We start from the raw sequence: 21,402 nt of genomic DNA on the forward strand, positions 1-21,402 counted from the left end.
TTTTTAGTTTCAAAGTATTTTATTTAAATAAAATCTTCTCTTGGTGCATTTAAATTTTCCAGGAAAAAAAAAGACACTGACAAATGCTATACAACGTGGACCATTTATATTCTTCTTGAAAAAGTGACTGCCCTTTCTCTATATCTTCCCCTCCTCCCGCCGCCCCCCAAGAAACCCAAAGCGAATCCATTGAACAGTTGGGAGAAAGACCTCTTCTGATTGTTCAGAAGTCTGGGCCTGGGGGCTCCTCCTCCAGGCCTGGGCTGGTTTAGGAGGCCTCTTCTTTGCCATCCCTTTTGTCCTCTGTTAGCCTATTCCCACCCCCACAAGGTGGCTCCAGTCCTAAGGGACCCCTGGCTGCCAGTGGTGGTTCTGGGACAGAGGGTGGGAAGGAGGAGTGAAGATAGAGAGGGATGGAGCCAGGGTGGTGCCTCGAGACAGAGAGGGGAATGGGAGAAGAAAACAGAGGAGGATGACAATGAAGTGGGAAGGAAAGGCAGTGGACTCCAATAATTGCTTTTTGCTTCTTTGACACACACACTTATTCAGCAAAGTCTGAGGGCCTCTCACTCACTGGGCACTGTTCTGGGTACTCCAGTGAAGGTTGTTGAGGAGGCTGGATGGGAAAGAAGAGATGCCTCTTTCAAGCATTTGGCTTTCCAAACCTGGGTTATGGAAGCAACCGAGAAGTGTGTTTCTGGGTGTTCACACCTGGAGGTGGAGCAGATACATTCAGATAGGAGATGGTGGGGCAATGCACCTGGAGATAGAGGCCTTGTCGTGGGTGATGACGATGGACTGCTGTCTTAAATCAGACTAGCAGCTGGTTGCCATGACAACTATGGTACTTGTGTGGTTCCATGATCCCAGCGATCGGCTCTCCTAGATTGTATCTGACACCAGTTTCAGCCGTCAGCCTCTACATCTCCCCCAAGTCCCCCATTTGAGGGGTTGCTGAGAGTTGGAGACAGAATAAGCAACTCAGCCTGCTGGGCAGTGGGAGGTGTGGGGAGATGAGAAGTCATTCTGGGAGGTAAAGGGGATGGCCAGATGTTCCAGGACAAGGGGACAGAGCATCAGAGGGTGTTTCTTTCTCTGGTCAAAGAGGTTGATGCCTGAGGGGCCTGAGTCCCTGGGGTATTTAGGCCCATTTAGGGCAAGAAGGGGGAACAGGGCCGGTTTTAAAATAAAAGCAGGCCTGCAATATGTTTAACGGTGTATTCCATTAGAAGATCTTGGTGCAGCAGTTGCCAGCAGGCACCGTACCTCCACAGGACTAGACCTGGACTTTGCCTGAAAGGCGGGTGTCTACCAGCTGCCCCAAGTGAGCAGAGGATATTTTCCATGAAACAATGTTAGAGAATTTAGCTTTTGCTTCTATAAATATCATAGCTTAGCTATATTATTAATGAAATTGCAATTTCACCATCATTTAGAACAGCTTCCGTCGGAAAATATTTCAAGAGAGCTACCCTGCAGATGTGCAAATGAACTTTGAGAGCACAACCTGCTCCCACGTGGGGAATTATCCATCTTTGTGCTATGGTCACAGACAATCAACACACCACCCAGTTCACCCTCTGAGTGGATTAATTCAGCCTCCCAGACTCAGCCCAGAATATGGGGAGATGCTCTGCTCAGCTAACCATGGATCCAGCTTACATGTCCTTATGGATCTCAGGGCACACTTGTCAACCCAAACCTTGGCCCTGCATGCATCCTCCTTATTCAGAATTAAATACCCAACTTCCACCTGTTGCAGCAATTAATGGGCTCACTTGGAAGAGAAGGTCACTTGGGGACTTGGTGAGGTATTACAAGTTTACCCTTAATAGCATCACGTATCTGACAGCATCCACAGACAGTTGTGAGTACCAACTGTGTGCAAAGCACTAGCCTGAGCTTCAAGATAAATATTAATAAATCTCTAAATAGCTTTGTCCTACTTTCATTTAAACTCTGTAACTTCTGCACCCCATCTGCAACATGCCATGCCTCTATGATACGCTTAAGTAATTGTTTCCAGTGTGCCCTCTGTGATACTGTACCAGTGATTGTCTTAATTTCTTCCCTGCTGAAAACCTCTGGGTTCATAGGAGAGCCCTAGCTCAGGGGTAGCATCCCATTTCCATCTGTGAAACTTACATTGCACAGGTACACAATGGCAGTCCACTGAAGTGGACGGCATAAACCTGGCCATGAAGATGGCCAGAAGCCATTTGTTCTTGCTTGGAGAAGGAAGGCTTGCTGGGGGTAGCATCTCAAAGAGAAGTCTTGGATGCCATTAAACACCCATCAGTGGTGATGAGTTGTAAGATGATAGCTTTTGATTTTTCAACTTTTCCTCCCAGGTGAGAGGCCAGAAGCACAGGAACTTGGTGTGTCTGTATCAATATATGGCAATGGGGGTATACCAGATGGCTGGAGTGTCCAGATATGAAGATTTCCAGTAAAAGGTTATGTAGGGACAGGAACATAAGAGCATTCGTCTCTAACCTGAGTGGTGTATGGCACTGACAGCACATAGGCCTCTCTTGTTATATAATTGTGCATGTGGGCCTGGATCTGCCAGGCCTTCCTATGAGATGTTTTTCCAAGAGCAGACAATGAACTGCCTCCTTTAGGGACTTGTGCAAAGTAGACATTCAGTGACCAGTTGATGAACAGAATATACTTGCCTGGGTACCTGTGGTATTGTGCATGTGTGCATTTGGGAGATATGTCAAGAAGTATGAATAAATGTTCCTTGTGCTTTTGCATACGGAATGTGCCAGAGATGGGTGGAAGGCATGCCTGAGTCTGCAGTAAAGAGCATTGCTATTGGACACATAGATGCTGAGAAAGCGCCCAAGACTTGTCCACGTGCTCCCTGGGAAGGCCTGCCCCGGGGGACACTTAGTCTGAGGGTTGCTCCTTGGTTGGGTAGTTCCTCTGTGAACATGAGTGCATCACTGCAGGGATTTCTGCTCCCCATGTTGGGTGTGGTTGGAAGGCAGCTGAGCTCCCAAGGCAGGACACCGCTGCCCTCTGCCTAGCTAAACAGGCAGGGATGGCCTCTTTTCCATCTGGAGAAGCTTGGGCTGGGCAGAGATCCAGAGGTCTTCTTCAGCCGCCTTCTTTTTCTTCTTCTTCTTCCCCTTGGTTTGCTCTGGCTGTCGGCCATGTGCAGCTGGCCGGTTCCAGCAGCAGTGACAGCAGATGAAGAGGAAGGTGATGATCACCAGGAGGGGCAGCCCCAGGAGGATGCCTAGGCAGATGCTGTTGAAGAGGCCCTCCTGGTGTTTGGTGGAGATGATGTCCCAGATGGCACTGAAGAACATGCTGATTTTCTCCATGGTGCCTGGCTAGACTGGGCCAGAGGAGCCCCTTAGCTCACCCACAAGGGCAGGATGTGAGAAGATGCAGGCTTGTCCACTTTGAACTTAGTCCTCTTCCAGCTCTGGGTTTGGGTAGATCACAGATAGCACCTAAAGAGAGAACAGCAGATCATTTAAGAGAGACGAGGAAGGGATGGTCTATAATTTTTAATAACATCATTGATTTTAGGCTCAGGAAATGGGAGGAAATCAAAGAATTCCAGAGTTCACTGAAATTGTATTGAGACTCAATAAACAAGATAAATGCATGCATTTAGTCAGTTATGTATTAACTAATTCTCGCTATGTACACACTATATGGGGCTTAGGATATGACAGTTAATAAGATGTCAGACCTGGCACGTAGGTAGTCCTCCATGATGGTTAGATAAATCAGTGTGTGCATCCCACAGTGTTCTGGTTAGGGGGTTGGCTCTCCGGACCCTCTACAGGAGTAGTTCTCCACCTTTCTTCATTTCAGCCTACCTGATAAATGATGAACACACACTCGCCACAGGACAGCTCCATATCTGACCTTCCATGAACACAACTTGTCATTTTTAACACTAATGAAAGCTTAGGCACAAGATGGAATGTCCAAGTCTTGCTGGCTGTCATGGGGGCCCTGGACCTCCCCAGGCTAAGAGGTCATCAGTCCCCATCCTGTTTCACTCCTGCTTTTCTCAGGGTCCCTTCATGCTTTCTTCCTGGCCCCGTGACTCCTCCCTCCTTACATTCCACTTTCAGACCTGGCAAGGACTCATCGTGCTGTGGCTGGGAAAACAGGTCTTTCTGTTTCTACCTTTCTCTCTCTCATTACCCTTGTCTCTTCTCCCTGTCCTCCAACCAAGTATTCCCAAGTCTCCTCCCCGGCCTGTTCCCTCTCTTTGCAGTGAAAAGAGTTTTGCAGGCTGATCGGTGATGGTGCCTGGAAACTGGGAGGGGGTCCCTGGCTGCCTCTCTCCTCCTATCCTGAGCCCAAGCTTGCAGCTGGGCAGTTCTGCTTGCTTGTCCAGAGTGATCCCTCTTCCTATGGTACCTTCTCCAACTCGCCACATGTATCTCAGGCCTCAGCTCCCAAGTGTAAGATCTTAGAGGCACCTTTAGTTCTGGAATCCACAGTTTCTTGGGTCTAAACAAGACTCAGAGGACAGGCATGAGTCAAAGGAATTTAAGAGATCTCTTGGCATTAAACATTGTCCAGGAGCCGAAGATCGAAAAGTCATTGATTTTCAGGCTGGAGAGCTTAGAAATCATCCTGACCAGCTGTCTCATTTAAAGATGCAGAATCTGAGGCCCAGAGTGGTGAGGTGACCTGTCGGTGAGGTGACACACAAGCACATGTGTGTTTCTCATCACACACAAAGCTGTGATGAACACCCAGACGTCTGAACAATGGGTCCAGCACTCACCCAAGGCTGCCGGGCAAGCAGAAGAACTAAGGATAGTAACGTTACTTTATATTTTACTCGATATTTTTCTAAGCCACCTTCATGTGAATTATATCTTTTAAGTGAGGAACGGGATGGTGCATCGTGAGTGGAGGGACGCACTAGGGGGGACCTAGGTCCAGAGTCATTCTGAAATTCAGGCTTCATTGGGTTGTCCTGCACTGGAGCATAAGTGCGTGTGTTACACATCTGGGTGGTGTGTTACACACGCTGTCCCAGCAGTTGTGCTTGGAGGTCTAATTCCTTGGACAACATGCACTCTTGGTGTCCCAGGTACCCAGTGCCCACGTGTCCATTCAAGCCCCACCCAGGATCTCCATCCTGGTCTGCAGGCATGTAGCCCCACCCCTTCATAACATCAATTATACAGTTTATGTAGTCATATAAATTGGCACCTGCTTCTGTGCCATTGGGCCCAAGGAGCCTGACATCATGCTATAAGGTGGCACTCTTGGGACTCCCCTGGTGGTCCAGTGGTTAAGAATCCATCTTGCAATGCAGGGGACATGACTTTAATCCCTGGTCTGGGAACCTTAAGATACCATATGCTGCAGGGCAACTAAACCCATGCACTCTGGAGTCCACACACTCTCGAGTCCACGCACTACAACGAAAGATCCCACATGGTGCAATAAGACCTGATACAGCCGAGTAAATATATACATATTAAATAATTATTTTTTAAAAGATGGCACTTATTACATGCTGGGCACTGTTCTAAGTACCTTGCGCCTGTTGACTCATTTGGACTTTATCACAAGCTTATGCAGTAGGTACAGTTATTCTTCCCATCCTACAGCTAAAGAGATGCAGGCACAGGTCACACAGTGTGTGAGTAGCAGAGCTGGCCCTGAGGATTCTGCGAAGCTTGGCTCCAGATCCCCAGGGGCTGAGCCATTCATAGTGTTGCTCTGGGCCTCCGATTTCTTCATGTGGAATTAACCCATTTTTGGCAAGTAGCCCAGGGTTTATAGAATCCTCTGCCATCCCCCAGATCGACTGAAACATTTATCCCGGTCTGCTGTAGAAAGAGACTACAAAGAGATTTATTTCCCATTGTCAGATACCTCACAGATGCATGAAGATACATATGATAAAAATCCAGTCCTGCCCAAGGGGAGGTTTATAGAAAGCATACTGGCATCTGAACTTAAACTCAACGTGCAACAAAGACGAGCGCCCTGAGAAGTTATGTGTCCTCGCTGGAGGCTTTGCCTGAGCCCCTCCAGCGTCTGAAACATCACATGCCATGGATCTGCCCACACGCCAACAAGTGCCCAGGTTCTTTACAGAGGAAAACCATGCTTGGTCTCTCCAGACCCCTCAGCGGGGCCAGCCCCCTACCTATTCCTCCTCACACCCCTCACTCTCCTCTGGACTCTCCTCCTTTTGCCATAATCTTTGCTTTGACCTCAGCCTTGTATGGCCCTGTTTTTTTGGCCCAGAGGGATTTTTCTCTTCTGTCGTAGGAAGACTTTGGGTGCCTTTCTCTAAGCTGATCCTTCCTGCACATACGGTTTTGAGAACCAAAGGCTCCTTGCACTGCAATTCTGTGATTCAAATTAGACAGCAGCAGACCACACTTACTGACAAGCTTTCATGTGCTGGTCTCTGTGGGGAGCCTATGTGAATCAGGGCGCACTCTGGGTTCGGTCAGAGAGAGAAGGTTGTGGAGCTCCTGGAGAACAGTAGGACAGTATTCATGAAAGTAGAGCCACTTGCCCTTGAGAGACAAGTAGGCTCTTGACAGACGTGTGAAAAAGATGTCAAAGATCCCAGGCAGAGAAACTTCTAGAACATCAGTAGGAGACTAGGGGACCTTCTGACGAGCTTGGAACTCAGGGTGGGAGAGTGAAGGACTGTAGGCTGTGGCCAGGTTAGAGAGGACCTTCACAGGGTGTGTTTCTTTGCGGGGAGGGGCTCCATAACGGGCTTCCCGGGTGACGCCAGTGGTAAAGAATCCTCCTGCCAATTTTAGGAGATGCAAGAGATACCAGTTCGATCTCTGGGTTGGGAAGAACCCCTGGAGAAGGAAATGGCAACCCACTCCAGTACTCTTGCCTGGAGAATCCCATGGTCAGAGCCCTGGCGGGCTTCAGCCAGAATCCCAGCCCTGGTGGGCTACGGCCCTTGCAGTCACAAAGAGTCAGACATGACTGAGCACATAATAGGAAGATGTTGTGATCAGAGCTGCCCTTCAGGGAAAGATAAGAGGGTCTGGAAAGCTCTGGAAGATGTTTTAAGAGAGCACTTCAGCCATTTAGCAAACATTTATTGAGCACCTGATATGTACCACAAACTGTTTGGTATTGAGGTCAGGAATGAATGACAAAGATTTAGTTTTTGATATCATGGAGCCTCATACATTCCACGGGACTTACTATAATCGAGGGATCATGTCAATAGACAAGAAGCAGCAGCAGATTCGAGTTTAGGTTGCTTAGTTGGATGAAATAAGAGCATGCCTTTGAATTATGTCTTTATTTCAACATTCCAGGTCCTCCCACCCCTCCCAACTTTGGCTCAAACTCATCCATCCCATGGCACCTAAAATAGCCATGTGAATAAACAGATTTCTTTTCAAGCAAAAGCGAAGTCAATAATTAGCTCCTGGATTCCTAAAGGTACTTATTTGAGTCTTCTCTCCATATGGCCAAAGAGAATATTCATTAACACTCGGGAACCCTGTCTGGGGAACATTCGATTAAAAGGTATTCTTTATATTTTTTAACCTAAGAATTCTCTTCTAGGCAACCCCCACCCCTCAGGTTACTTGCTGAACTCTGCTAATCTATAGCATTTCATTAGTATTTATGAGCTTTGCATTATTAGCATTTCCAGGAAACAATCAAATATCTCCTTGGTGGTATGAATTAAAAAAGTCAGAGCTTCTGTGGAATGTTTTTGCAAAAGGAGCCACACTTAGGCCTAGAAACGCCCTCTGGGGGACCCCATCCTTTTGTCAGCTCTCAAGTGTTGCTGACACTGAAAAATAATTCATCTCTTCTTGTAAAACCGACAATAGGTGCTAACCAAACTTGATTGTGGTTATGGGGGTGGGTGTGAGGAGAGAGAAGAGGGGAGAAGTTCCTTTCAGTTTTCCTGAAACCAAGTAGTATTCATCTCTATATCCTCCTTAGTATTTAGCTGGGAGAGAGTCATTCATTCATTCTTCCCACAAGCTTCTGTCTGCCTGCATGTGAGGTATTGATGGAGAACAGAGATCCTGGAGCCAGAAGACCTGGGGGTTTGAGTCCTGGGTTAACTCTTGTGACCTTGGCCAGTTACCAAACACTAGCTACAAAATGCAGTTAATAAGCTTCCCTTGTAATGAGGTTGTGAAGATTAAGAGCTCAATGTGTTTAATGCATTTTGTAAACTGTACAACACTATGAAACATAATCTACAAAGTAGTGAGTGAACTCCAGATAACAATGGACTAATTCTAGCCCTGAGATTTTTCTTCCCCGTCTCTCACCTCTAGCCCAATCTTCATGGCCAAAGAACCATGGACCCCTACTCCATTCAAATGAAAAGGGCGTTACAGTGACCTCCCTGCTTAGGGCTGGTCAGCAGTTCTGTGGCTGTAATTCTAGACTCTGGCTTTCAGCAACAGGAATGGAGACTGGTCATTGGGGAATATCTGGTAGTGTCTGGAGGACTGTTGAGCTCATAAAATGAGGCCTGGGGAGAGCACCTAGTCCCCTGCAGGCCCCAGCCTCTCCTCAGACTTCAGAACCCCTGGAAATGTACAGGGATGGCTCCTGCCACAGGGATGACTGGTCCATCCCTGCCATCCAAGAGCTGCTCCAGAGTCATGTCCAAGGCTGGCCCACAGACTTCTGTTTCTTCTGGAACTCCCCAAGAAAGGGGCAGGGCATTCTCCTTTGCACCAGCCTCTTGTTATTTCTATTAGGTGAAATAATACATGTAAAGCTGGAGAATAGGGTCTGTTGAGTAGCAAATGCTTTCTAGAAATGTTAATGATAAGGATCATAATGGCATCCAACTAAAATCCCTGAGACCTTCTCCAGAGTGCTTTCCATTGGCCGTCTTATAACAGGTAGGGTGAAGCAGGAGGGTCAGGTCTGTCTCAGAACCTTAAAAGATTCCCCTGCTGCAGCTGCAGACTCCTGAGTATGTGTGGGGGCCATCTCATCATTGTAACTTGGGGGCAAAGGGGCAGAGACCTTGCCTTGGGCCTTTCCTCGCATGTTTCATTGAGCCCATACCTTGTGTTGCAGTGATCACTGTGTTTGCGTTATGTCCTCACCCATGGATCTCAGGTGACAGCAGGATCTCAGGAGGGCAGCCCTAGTCTCCTCTCCAGTCTCTGACTCTGGCCACGATGGCTGGCTGAGAATCATCAAGGGGGTTAAAGATGCAAGTGCCCGAATTACACTCCTGGAGACTCTGATTCAGTAGGTCTAAGAAATGCCCAGAAATTTGTTTATAACAAACAACCCAAGTGTTTCTGGACAGTTATCAGGTTCAAAAACTGCTGAATGAGCAGGCTGAGCTGATGACCCTTTTCTATACTCTCAGGAGCTATATGCTGAATGAGAGAATGGATGGATTGTGGGCAAGGAGAGGTGGGGAAGAGGTTCATCTTCATATGCAGCAGACCTGAGGCCTGCTATGGGCAACCTCTTTGGGTGTCACTTCTTGCTCTTGTGTAGTCAGGGCACCTGGGCCAGAGCTGCTTTCCTAGAGGTCATCATTGTTGTTCATTCACCAACTCACATCCGACTCTTTGCAACCCCATGGACTGCAGCAAGCCAGGCTTCCCTGTCCTTCACTCTCTCCCTGAGTTTGCTCATGTCCATTGAGTCAGTGATGCCATCCAACCATCTTATCCTCTGTCGCTGCCTTCTCTTCTTGCCCTCAATCTTTCCCAGCATCAGGGTCTTTTCCAGTGAATCAGCTCTTCCCATCAGGTGGCCAAAGTATTGGAGTTTCAGCTTCAGCATCAGTCCTTCCAATGAACATTCAGGGTTGATATCCTTTAGGATGGACTGGTTGGATCTCCTTGCTGTCCAAGGGACTCTCAAGAGTCTTCCTCAACACCACAGTTCAAAAATATCAATTCTTCAGCACTCAGTTTTCTTTATAGTCCAACTCTCACATCCATACATGACCACTGGAAAAACCATAGCTTTGACTAGACGGACCTTTGTTGGTAAAGTGATGTCTGCTTTTGAATATGCTGTCTAGGTTGGTCATAGCTTTTCTTCCAAGGAGCAAATGTCTTTTATTTCCTGGCTGTAGTCACCGTACTTAGTGATTTTAGAGGTCAAAGTTCAATGTAATAGACATTCACGGAACACCCACTGTGTCTGACCCTGTGCACTCAGACCCTGACCTCCTTCCTGTCTTGTAAGGAGGAGAAACAGAAATAGCAGAAGCACAACGTGATGAGTCCTGTGGTCAAGCTCTGTGTTAAGGCATGAGAGAAGCACTGGGGAAGGAGTAAGCCTGCTGGCCTGGAGGGGATTGAGGGAAAGAGATGCAAAGGAAATGACAGTCAGGATGGCATCTGCCCCTCCCTTCTGTGACTACTTAGGTAGCACCTACTACATGCCAGTAACTGGGCTGAGTCCTGGGTATCCAGGAAATAGGCAGGATCAGTCCTTGTCCCTCTCATTGGACTTCCCTCAAAGTCCAATGCGGGAAGCAAAGAAGCCTGAAGACTGGTGTGCAAGTGTAACATAGAAAGTGCTACAAAGGAGAAGTCTGGGATGCTGAGAAAATGAGTGATGCCCATCAGGGAGGCTGGGGCAGGCGCTGAGCAAGGATGGCTTTGCTAAGGTCTGAGTGACAAGAAAACCACAACAATCATGTGGTCAAGGTGTCTGAGAAGTCTCAAAACTTAGACTAAACTTATCTAAAGCACTGTCAAGTAATATGTGTGGTGTGTTTATCTTCAACTCTCCAATACCTTTTCAGATGAAGTGCCTCTAAATTTCAAGCAACGAGTTCAATTGTTAACACTCGATAAAGTGTCCCCCCTCCCCAAAGTCTGGAAACACAGGAAATAATGTGTTCACTCACTGTGCTTTGGTTTTGCAGATGAACAGTTGGACCCGTTGCTTTTCCTGAAAAGGACTTGAAAGGACAGTGTGGCTGGATGTAGCAGCAGTGTGTGTGGAGGGTGATGGGGGGTGATGGGAAGCCCTTGAGCCAGGTGGCCCTGCACCCGTTGGGCTGGCTAAGCCGTGTCGGTGGCTGGTGTGTGCGAAAGGGCCATGGAGTTTCAAGCAAGGAGGGAATAGGCTAGACCTGTGTTTTATAAAGAACACTGTCAATGGGGTGAGAGAACAGATTGTCGAGAATGGGAGCAGGAGGAGATGATTATAACTGATCAGGGGAAATGACACCCGGACGAGGCTGAGGGTGGTGATGGCGGGTGGGACACGTGGCCTGACTTGGGCGTTCTTCAGCCGATGCAGTAGTGGAACTGTCAGGCCGAGGAACATGAGGACTGTCTCTGGGCTGTGCTCTGCTCCTCGTCTTCTAACCCTAGTCTCCTCTCTGGTATCCAACTCTGCTATATATATATATATATATTTTTTTTTTTTTCTAAAATAGGAATCCCATCCAACAGGCTCTAAGACTCTCACCATCTCTCCTGGGGGTGTAAAGCATCTTATTCAGCCCCAGGGCTCTGCACTCTGCCTGCCCAAACCTTGCCCAGCTCTCAGATCCACCCTGCAGTCCTTGTAGAATCCCTTTGGTTATGACAACATCACACACTTCAGAAACCAAGGCTCTCTGGTAGTGAGGGCACGGCTAGAATCTCAGTCAGCAGTTATTAGCTCTGCCGCTCTGGGTATATATTTTCTTCACGGTTCTCACCTTGCTAACCTGGCATGCTCAGATGCCCTCTAATAGATGTAAGTACTGTTTTGTACAAAAAGTGTCAGATCCCAGAAAATAATCTGCTAGTGGAATGTGAATTTATGACTTAAACCTGGCTCAAGGCATGATGAAATAGAGATCTGTATTTCCCCCAATTTAATTAATTGCTTTAAGTAACTAGTCCAGGTTGGAGCCTCTTCCTCCGCCCTGCAGAGTATGCATATATGGTGTGGAAATGGATATTGAGTACTAGAGGAAAATTGATAGTATTTTCCTTCAGAATCAATGTTATGGTTGCAATTTTGAACAAAAGCACAAATAGGTCATCAATACAGAAATGATTAAGGCACTATGGTTATTAAAAATAATGAAGTGATGCTTTGTCAGACAGACATCCTGAGTCGGAAGAATCCAGAGATGGGTCATGTGGTTGAGTTCCTTCACTTTAGTGATGAGGAATCTGGGCTCGAAGAGGCTGTGTCTTGCTGGAGGTCAGACAGTTGACAATTGGTAAGGTCAGGACCAGAACCAATGTCTTCTGACTCCCAGCATGACCCCCCACCCCAGTCAGGTATCCCGTACAGAGGTCCTTACAGGTAAGACTGAGACAGCAGTTGACAAGACGGACATCATGTCCTCATCCTGGGCTCAGGACAGCCTATGCCTCTCAGCCCCCTGACACCTCTGGGGATGTGTGACTGAGTTCTGGACAAGAGAGTGTGGACCTGGGTCCTGAAGTCTCTCTTGAGGTCCTTCACAGTATCTCTCTGCTTGCTCACTGGCTGGCCAGCGCACAGGGCCCAGGGAAGGACTCCAGGGCCCCTGGGACAGAAGAGGTGGGAGATGTTCCTGAATGGCTGCTAGCAGAGCACCTTGCTGACTACAGCGAACAGTGGAAGAGAAAGAAACCTTTGTGCGGAGAAGCCACTGAGATTTAAGAATTATTTGCTATAGCAATTAACCCATCCTGACTCATACAGGTAACAAAAAGCTAACATTGGTAATGATTATAACAAATATGTGACCCATTTAACAGTTCTCTTGTAGTGCAGCTTCTACCCAAGAGGGATTTAGCTAAGTGCTCGAGAGTGCAGGTTACGGGACCAAGTAGCCTCGGTTGGAATCCTGACTGCTACTCACTGTCTATCCCATTGGGCAGGTTACTCAGCCTCTCTCTCTGGGGCTCACTTTCTTCATAGTAAAATGAAGCTGATAATAATAGGCTGTTGTGAAAACAAGTGAGTCAGTAAATGTAAAACCTCTTGGTACCACGCCTGGCAACAGACACGAGTGCCCTTATTATCTGACCCCAAATGAATAGACCAGCGGAAGAAACACCCCTGACTCCTCAGCTGATGCTCATTTTGTTTACCTTTTTAGAGTTTGGAGTGGTTCTGGAGCCATGACTTTGATTCTTTGTTGCTATTGTTGTTGTTTAGTCACTAAGTTGTGTTTGACTCCTTTGCGACGATAGTGACTGTAGCCCACCAGGCTTCTCTGTCCCTGGGATTCTCCAGGCAAGAATACAGGAGTGGGTTGCCATTTCCTTCTCTAGGAGATCTTCCCGACCCAGAGATGAAATCCACATCTCCTGCATTGGCAGGTAGATCCTTTACCACCAAACCACCAGGGAAGTCCCATTATGTCCTCTTACTGTGTTATTATTTGAAAGCTACCCTTTCATGGGGGAGTGTGTGAGCCCCATACCCAATCTCTACTTGCCTGGGTGCCACCCTTCTTGAGCTCTCCTTTAAAAGGCATTTTTTCGTTTATAATAGCCAGGACATGGAAGCAACCTAGATGCCCATCAGCAGACGAATGGATAAGGAAGCTGTGGTACATATACACCATGGAATATTACCCAGCTGTTAAAAAGAATTCATTTGAATCAGTTCTAATGAGATGGTTGAAACTGGAGCCCATTATACAGAGTGAAGTAAGCCAGAAAGATAAAGAACATTACAGCATACTAACACATATATATGGAATTTAGAAAGATGGTAATGATAACCCTATATGCAAAACAGAAAATGAGACACAGAAGTACAGAACAGACTTTTGAATTCTGTGGGAGAAGGTGAGGGTGGGATGTTTCAAAAAAACAGCATGTATATTATCTATGGTGAAACAGATCACCAGCCCAGGTGGGATGCATGAGACAAGTGCTCGGGCCTGGTGCACTGGGAAGACCCAGAGGGATCAGGTGGAGAGGGAGGTGGGAGGGGGGTTCGGGATGGGGAATACATGTAACTCCATGGCTGATTCATGTCAATGTATGACAAAACCCACTGAAATGTTGTGAAGTAATTAGCCTCCAACTAATTAAAAAAAAAAAAAAGAAAAAAAAGAAAAAAAAGAAAAAAAAAATAGAACCTAAAAAACAATAAAAAATAAAAGGCATTTTTTCCTCCTTCCTCTAGTTTTCCTGTAGTAAGGGGGCTCTTAACTCCATTCCATTCATCATTCTTTTTCAAAGCAACCAATTCAGAATTAAAATACAGAATATGAGGATGGGGATACCATCTCTGGGGACCTCATATCCCTGGGCAGAGTGTGACATGAGCCTCTGTCCTTCCCCCAAACCAGACTGTCTTTCTGTTGCCCCCCCTTCTTCCTTCTGCATTCCTAGTATGTGTCAACACTGCCCTAGGCACTGCACGCCGATGTAGTCAGGAATGATGCAGATATGGTAAAGTGACTTGTTTTCTGCAGGGAGAAGGTGGACAGTAAACAGGTACACAAACACGGAAACCAAGAGATGCTATTGATGCTATAAAGGACACAGTCAGCATGGCCTCTGAGGAGGTGACTTTGAGCTGAGGTCTGAGGGATGACAAGGGTCTACCTGTGTACAGGTGGGAACAGCAGGGTGAAGGCCTGGACATGGGGAAGAGCTTTGCACAGTCTAGGAGGGAATTGGAGCCTGGGAGCACCAAAGGTGACCAGGGAGTTCTGGTGGCATGAGCATAGAAGGCAGAGGGTGGAGGAGCAGAGAAAGGATCTGGAGGAGCAGAGGCACCCTCCTCTTCACCTGCCTTGTCATCGCATTTGTCCGAGCCCTCAGACCAGTCTCTAGTTTTTCCTTTCTTCAGCTCATCTCCTAAAATTAGAGTGGGGTCATGCCCCCCTGCTCAGTCCGCCTTTGACTCTTCGTCACTTGTACCATCATCCTGACTCCTTAGCAAGGGGAACAAAGCGCTTGTGAGCTGGTGGTTCCTGCTCCCATCCCAGCCTCGTCTCCCCCACCACCCCTATTGCCACATTCCCTCAGGTTCTCCCAAGCATCCTGCTGTCTTGCGCTGCCATGTGCTCTGATCCACCTGCCTGGCGTGGCTTCTCACCTCTCCCCTCGGTACATTCACAGGGGAACTCCTTGTCCTTCCAGACTCCACTACCTACTACTCTAATGACCTACCATCACAGCCCTTGTCTGATTATATTGTAATTACTTGTCTTCTTTGAAAAATTAAAAGACAGAACAGCACAAAAAATTATATACACACACACATATATAGTATATGTCTATGTTGAAGACCTAACCACTATTTCAAAATATGACCTTAACTGGACACAGCATTTTTGGAGATATATCAATAAATTAGTTAAGATGAATCATACTGGCATAAATTGGGTCTATAATCCAATATGACTGGTTTCCTTATGAAAAGGGGAAATTTGGACACAGAGGTCAACTTGCATAGAGGGAAGACAGCGTGAAGGAGCACTGAGAGAAGCTGGCCATTGACAAGCCAAGGAGAGGGGCCTGGAACAGATCCTCTCTTCATGGCTTTCAGAAGGACCCAGCCCTCCCAACACCTTGATCTCAGATTTCTAGCCCCCAGAACCGTGAGGCAACTCACTTGGGTTGTTTAAAGTGCCCAGCCTGTGGTGCTTCATCACAGTAGGCCCAGGAGACTCAGGTACGCCCCCTGACTGCACAGCACTCCCACCCCTCAGCACTCCCATGGCCTCTCTCTCTAAAATATATCCTACATGTGTCCACGTCTCGCCACGTCATGGCTAGGTCACCATCACCCCTTACTGCTCAGCTTCCTAACCATTCTCTCTGGTTCTACTCTTCCCTGTTTATGGCCTCTTCTCCCCACATGAGCCAGATCACATTTCCCCCACCCACCATGGCTTCCCAATGCCTGTGGAGTCAAATCGAAACTCCTTGCCGTACCCCAGACATGCCTCCATCAGCTGGCCCTGCCTCCGTCTCTAATCTTGTCCTGTACCCACCTCCTCACTCACCATGCCCTGGACACACCTACTTCAGAGTTGTCCACCCTGCAGGAACTTGTTAATCCCTTCAGTACATCTTCTCTGAGATCTTAGTGTGATCGACCACTTCATAACATGCAGAAGCTCCACACAAAGGCATTTCTACTTACTGTAACCTCAGATGTTAGCTCAACAGGAAGCCTTGCTTAACCAAGTCATCGGAGAAGCCAAGCCCCCGGTGAATCTCTACCACACCATCCTGTCTTACAGCCCTAGTAGTTCTTCCTACTCTAAAATTTCTCATTCACATGCATTGCTCTTGTCACTGTGGCGTATGCATTTATGGACTGTCTGCCTGCTCTGCTAAACGAGTTCAGTGAGAACTGGGTCCTTGCCTGTTTTATTCTGTTTAGATGCCCAGAGTTGAACATGTCCCTGAATGAATGAATGAATAAATGAAATGCTGATTAACTCAAGAGATCTTTAAAAAAATGTAAATTAGTCAATCCAGGTTTTGGGGGGTGAGAGCCAGGGTAATGAAAGGCATAGAAAAGAGGCCATCAGTCACATCTGTGGTCAGACTCTGATGACAATTACCCACCATTTAGCCCACTGTCCAGACAGATCCCTAGCCAAGAAACTCTTTCAAGGAGGAAATAAAGATCAAGAAACTCCCATATCACTGAAAGCAGTAGGGAGTGGGGAGTAGGCTTTATCAGGTCCCAAATAATCATCTACCTTCCTTTTGCTCGGTTACAAATTGCTCATCGTGGCTGTGACTTTCTGATAACAAGGGATCCTTCCCTAATTACTATATGCTCTATTTCAGGTTCAGCAGAAAAGAAAATTAAAAAGCTCCATTTCACTCCAGGTTCAAATGAGTCGATCTTTCAATCAATCAAGTATTAATTAAGCTATGCTAGGAAATAGAGCAGAGGAAAAAGACACCTTCTCTCTGCTCAAAGATGAAGCAAGGAAAATAATCAGATAATAATTTAAGGACAATGAAAAGAGTTTAAAAGGGTTTTCATCTGGGCTTTCTTTGACTTTCTGTTATGGATGGCCTAAAATCTCTAGCCACCTTATTCTCCTTTACTCTTTCTCCCTCTCTCTTCCTTTCCTTTCTCTCTTCCCTTCCTTAATTACATTGTCTCCCAAGGATGCATGTCATAGACTCTGACAATAATTAGTCATTTTCAGTCACTCTTAGGAATAAACACTAAAAATCGTGTCTCTCTGATACTCTGAAAGTTCCAACAGTACTAAATATGATTGAGTATAATATCCCCAGCTTGTTAGCAAGTTATAAACTTCCTCATATTTATGTCCCTAGATCATCAAGGAAACTTGAGTTTTCTTCTCCTCACTAACACTGGCTTGGAGTCTGGGCAACATCCACTTAAGCACTTTGAGTTTAGGTTTTCTCTTCTGTAAACACAGATATTAGCTATTAGCACATTTCTCAGAAGGCGAGGTGTTTTTCCACTGTACTACATTTTTTTACTCCTTATACCCCACAGAGTGCCTAGCAGAAAGTGGGCTGGCAGTATTTGTTGAATGGATGAATGAATGAATGAGTGAGTGAATGAATGATATGTATAAAGATAATGTGTGTAGAGCATGTTGCCTAAGTACACTTCACACAGTGGGTGCCTTAAAATTGCCTTGAAAGCCATATAGCCATCTATTTATTATACTACTCATTGCATGAAAGGTAAAAGCAGCCATTCATTACAGAATTCATAGTTTTTGCAGGGTTTGATCACTTTTACTGTGAACTGGTTTAAGAAGTGAGTTAGCTGATCCTAGGAATCATGGCAGACTCATTTGCCTTTCCCCTGCTCTCTCATTAATTTTATTTCCATTCATTCTCAGCTGCCACCCCTCTCTCGGCCCTCCTGACATCCAGGATCTAGTTTCTTAGGGCTACCTTGTCTTGTCCATCACGATCAACTTTCTCCTCTTCATTTCAGCTAGAATGCTCACTTGTTTTCCTTTGACTATCCTCTTTTAACACAGAGACCTCAGAGGCCAAAGCCTCAAAAACAGAGGGTTGGCATAATGTCTTATCACCTTTCACAGGAACAGAGAATGATCTGTTGAATCCAAAAGCCACCATTGGTTGTGTTCTTACTAAATGTCCAACTCTGTGTGTGTAATCAAGGCTCAACAGACATGACCTCGTTCAAGAATGCAGGAGGTGAGTCTTTTAAATCCCCATTATACAGATAAGGAAACCGAGGCTATCAGAGACTAATTTGCCCAAGGCCATGGAGCTACTTTTCACTGTGTTCATGGGGTTCTTGAGGCAATAATACTGAAGTGGTTTGCCATACCCTTCTCCAATGGAGCACGTTTTGTCAGGCCCTGACTAGCAGGGACATGCCCTCCAACCGCTTCGTGTTAGCCAGACGACATGTAGTTATGTATGGATGTGAGAGCTGGACCATAAAAAGGCTGATCGCTGAAGAACTGATGCTTTTGAACTGTGTTGCTGGAGTAGACTCTTGAGAGTCCCTTGGACTTCAAGGAGATCAAACCAGTCAACCCTAAAGGTAATCAACCCTGAATATTCATTGGAAGGACTGATGCTGAAGCTGATGTTCCAGTACTTTGGCCACCTGATGGGAAGAGCTGACTCACTGGAAAAGACCCTGATACTGGGAAAAACTGAGGGTGAGAGGGAAAGGGGGCAAAAGAGGATGAGATGGTTGGATGGCATCACGGACTCAATGGACATGAGTTTGAGCAAACTCCAGGAGATGGTGAAGGACAGGGAAGTCTGGTGTGCAGTTTGATCACTTTTCCTGTGAACAGACAAAACTTGTAGTTCATGGGGTCACAAAGAGCTGGACATGACCGAGCAACTGAACAACAAAGGAGCTACTAAAGTGCAGAAGACCCTGCTGTAAATGTTATGCTCTAGAACTGCCATTCTCCAGATGCTGAGGACTTCAGTCTCTGGACCCTCTCTTCTAGGATGAAGGGGTATTCACCAATCATTCACTTGTCAAGTATTTGAAAGCCTGGCATGTGTGCCACACTCTGTGGACACACCCTTGATGAACTAAGACACCTCCTGTGACCCTAAGGGGCTCACATTTTAATAGGACCAGAAATATAAGAGAAGTGCAATACGTCACACATGACCGTTGATGCTGGGGACCTAAACTCATAAAACTCCCTAGAGTGCTCACTGACAGCCCAGGAGCTATATCCAATCCTTAGGCACTTCTACTTTACTTTATTTTTTCCTCCTCTGATTTCATATACAATTCTCATTCTTTAGTGAGTCCTAAAATTGGGCTACACTAACCTCCCATATCTGCTGGAGCATTAGAAGGACCGATGTTCCCCTAACCTGTACCCCAGTCCCACTCTGCTGGCTTCACCCGGTCCTGACACCTACCTGGTCCCTGGAGGCATATTAAACTTTGTAATCCCAATACCACACACTCCCTCTGGAATAGGGACTACAGTGCCTATTCTTTGTGCTGTCATCTGTATAGCTGGAAGCCAGGCAGGGGGCTTGAAAAAGAGATGAGGACAAAAGGCAAGCCTTACTTTCCAGCTGTCACCTCCAGTTTGATGGATTGATCTTGGTTTCTGGCTAATTAAACAAATGATAAGGATGAGGGATGTTTGCAAGAGGAATGAATACATATCCAAATGTCCCAAGCAGAATATAAAGGCTGGCAGACGGGTGCGGTGGAAAGAATATTAAGAGGAACCAGTTCTAGTTCTGGGTTCACTTGTCCTCCAAGCTTCTGACCTTGGGCAAATCAGTTAAGCTTTCTGAGCCCCCTTTTCATCTGAGAACTACAGCTATTAGCCATCTCAGATATCTGTCAAGACTTTTGAACTAACGACAAGGTACATCAAAGAACATAGTCTAAATGCAAGGTAGGGGCATGTTAGAGGATTGTATTCAAAAGTTGAATTACAGCTAAAATTAGAAGTAATTTTAGTTACTGACTCCCTTCTTGATGCAGCCCTCCAACCTAAACCTTCTCCTCCCTCAACGCCCTCACCTTCCCTCCATCCTCACCCCTGCCTGCCCCAGGTCCTTTATGAATCATAGTCATTAAGGGCCACGTTTCCAATTTGGAGAATTTATGGGCACACACTCTGACACCACTCAGGCTTGTGTTTGCCGTCTGTATATATCCAATCTGACCACATCCTCGTATTAGTGCTAATAAAACCTGTAGCCATGGTTACAGTGACATACCTGGGTTATACTGCTCTTATTTTCACTCTTCCAAACTATTTGGTAAAAAATTTTGGAGCCAATCTTGCTGGGTGTGGTAAAGTGCCGAGGTACAGTTTTATTTTTGGAAAGTGTGAGCTGAGGCTCTGAGGTCATCTTGGAGTTAGAAGCGGTTGGGGAGGGGCAGTGCCTTCTCTGGTCCCCAAATAAAGGGGACACAGTCTGTGGCTGACTCCAATAACTGATGTTTAACGTCATATCTGCTTAGAGGAAAGGTATGTTTTTAGAAAAAGCAAGAAGACAGCAAAGCACTTGTGTGATTCAGGGTCTCCCACAGGTGGTAATTAAAAAATAGACTCTGAATTTAAAGTTGCATCACTCTCTTTAATATTAGAGAACTCAGAGTCTGGCAAACTTTGCAGCAATAGCTGAATGACTGACTTATTTATTTTCCTCAGTGGTGGCGGGGGAGAGGTTTAGAGGCTGGAATAGTTGAAAACTAATGGGGTGGCAAAAATATACAATTATGCAACTCAGAAGCAATACAGATACAATTTTATTTTCCTTTCCATTTCCTCCCTTCATTTAATGTTAACAAAAGTTCAGGGCAATTAAAAGCTGAAAGCTACCTTACTGTAATATTAAGGCTTAAAATGTAAAGGCCAAGTCATAGAGGGAGTGAGCAGAAATATTCTCCTTCCAGTCTTAACTCACCCCTGTGGAATGCACAGTGTGGAAACAGTTCGGGTTCGTCAGACTTTGGGCCACAGAGGGCATGTAGTGCGGAGGAGTCGATGTTACTGCTGGATGAATCTTCACTTCCTGTCTGTATGCATTTACATCTGTACCCCCAACATCGAGTGTGGATATAGATGTATTTTTACCGTTTTGATAAGTGACTGTTGGTGAACGTAGAAGACATATATGAATGTGCTAAAACATTGATGGAGCACCCACCCAGGCAAGTAACACCCCCTTTTTGCCTCAGTACCCTCTTTCTTTGATATAGGTGATGTTTGCTCCGTCTTATCAAATGCAGTTTTAGGTGCCTCTGTGCATATAGATTGCTACCCCTAAGTCCTGTTCTAGGGGAATTCTGGAACTGCCACTGACTTTGCTTCATCCCTGATAGCCTCAGTTCTCTTGCTTTTGCCCCCCATATCAATGTTTTTCTTCTTCACTCTTGAAATGACCTTCCCAAAGGAGGCTGCAGGCATTGCCCATGAGTGATTTGGGAGTATGGATGGAAGAAACTGCTTAAGCTGGGGATTGTGGGGGTAGGGGAGTTCCTCATAGATACTAA

At 46.2% G+C, this 21,402-nt stretch overlaps 1 protein-coding gene across 5 annotated transcripts in view; it reads right to left on the bottom strand.

Moving 5' to 3' along the window:
• KIAA0040 (KIAA0040 ortholog) overlaps positions 1-21,402 on the bottom strand; it is a 40,289-nt gene continuing 18,887 nt past the window's right edge. For 3 of the 5 annotated variants that reach the window (XM_043923392.1, XM_043923387.1, XM_043923388.1), the window contains one exon: positions 1-3,467. In XM_043923392.1, coding sequence (XP_043779327.1) covers positions 3,036-3,335 — 300 coding nt within the window. In that variant the 5' untranslated portion in view covers positions 3,336-3,467 and the 3' untranslated portion in view covers positions 1-3,035. Of the gene's footprint in view, positions 3,468-3,712; positions 3,843-21,402 lie in introns of all 5 variants that reach the window. The other 2 variants (XM_043923389.1, XM_043923390.1) reach the window with 1 other exon arrangement.

Source organism: Cervus elaphus, chromosome 14, assembly GCF_910594005.1.
Source record: "Cervus elaphus chromosome 14, mCerEla1.1, whole genome shotgun sequence".
NCBI lineage: Eukaryota > Metazoa > Chordata > Mammalia > Artiodactyla > Cervidae > Cervus > Cervus elaphus.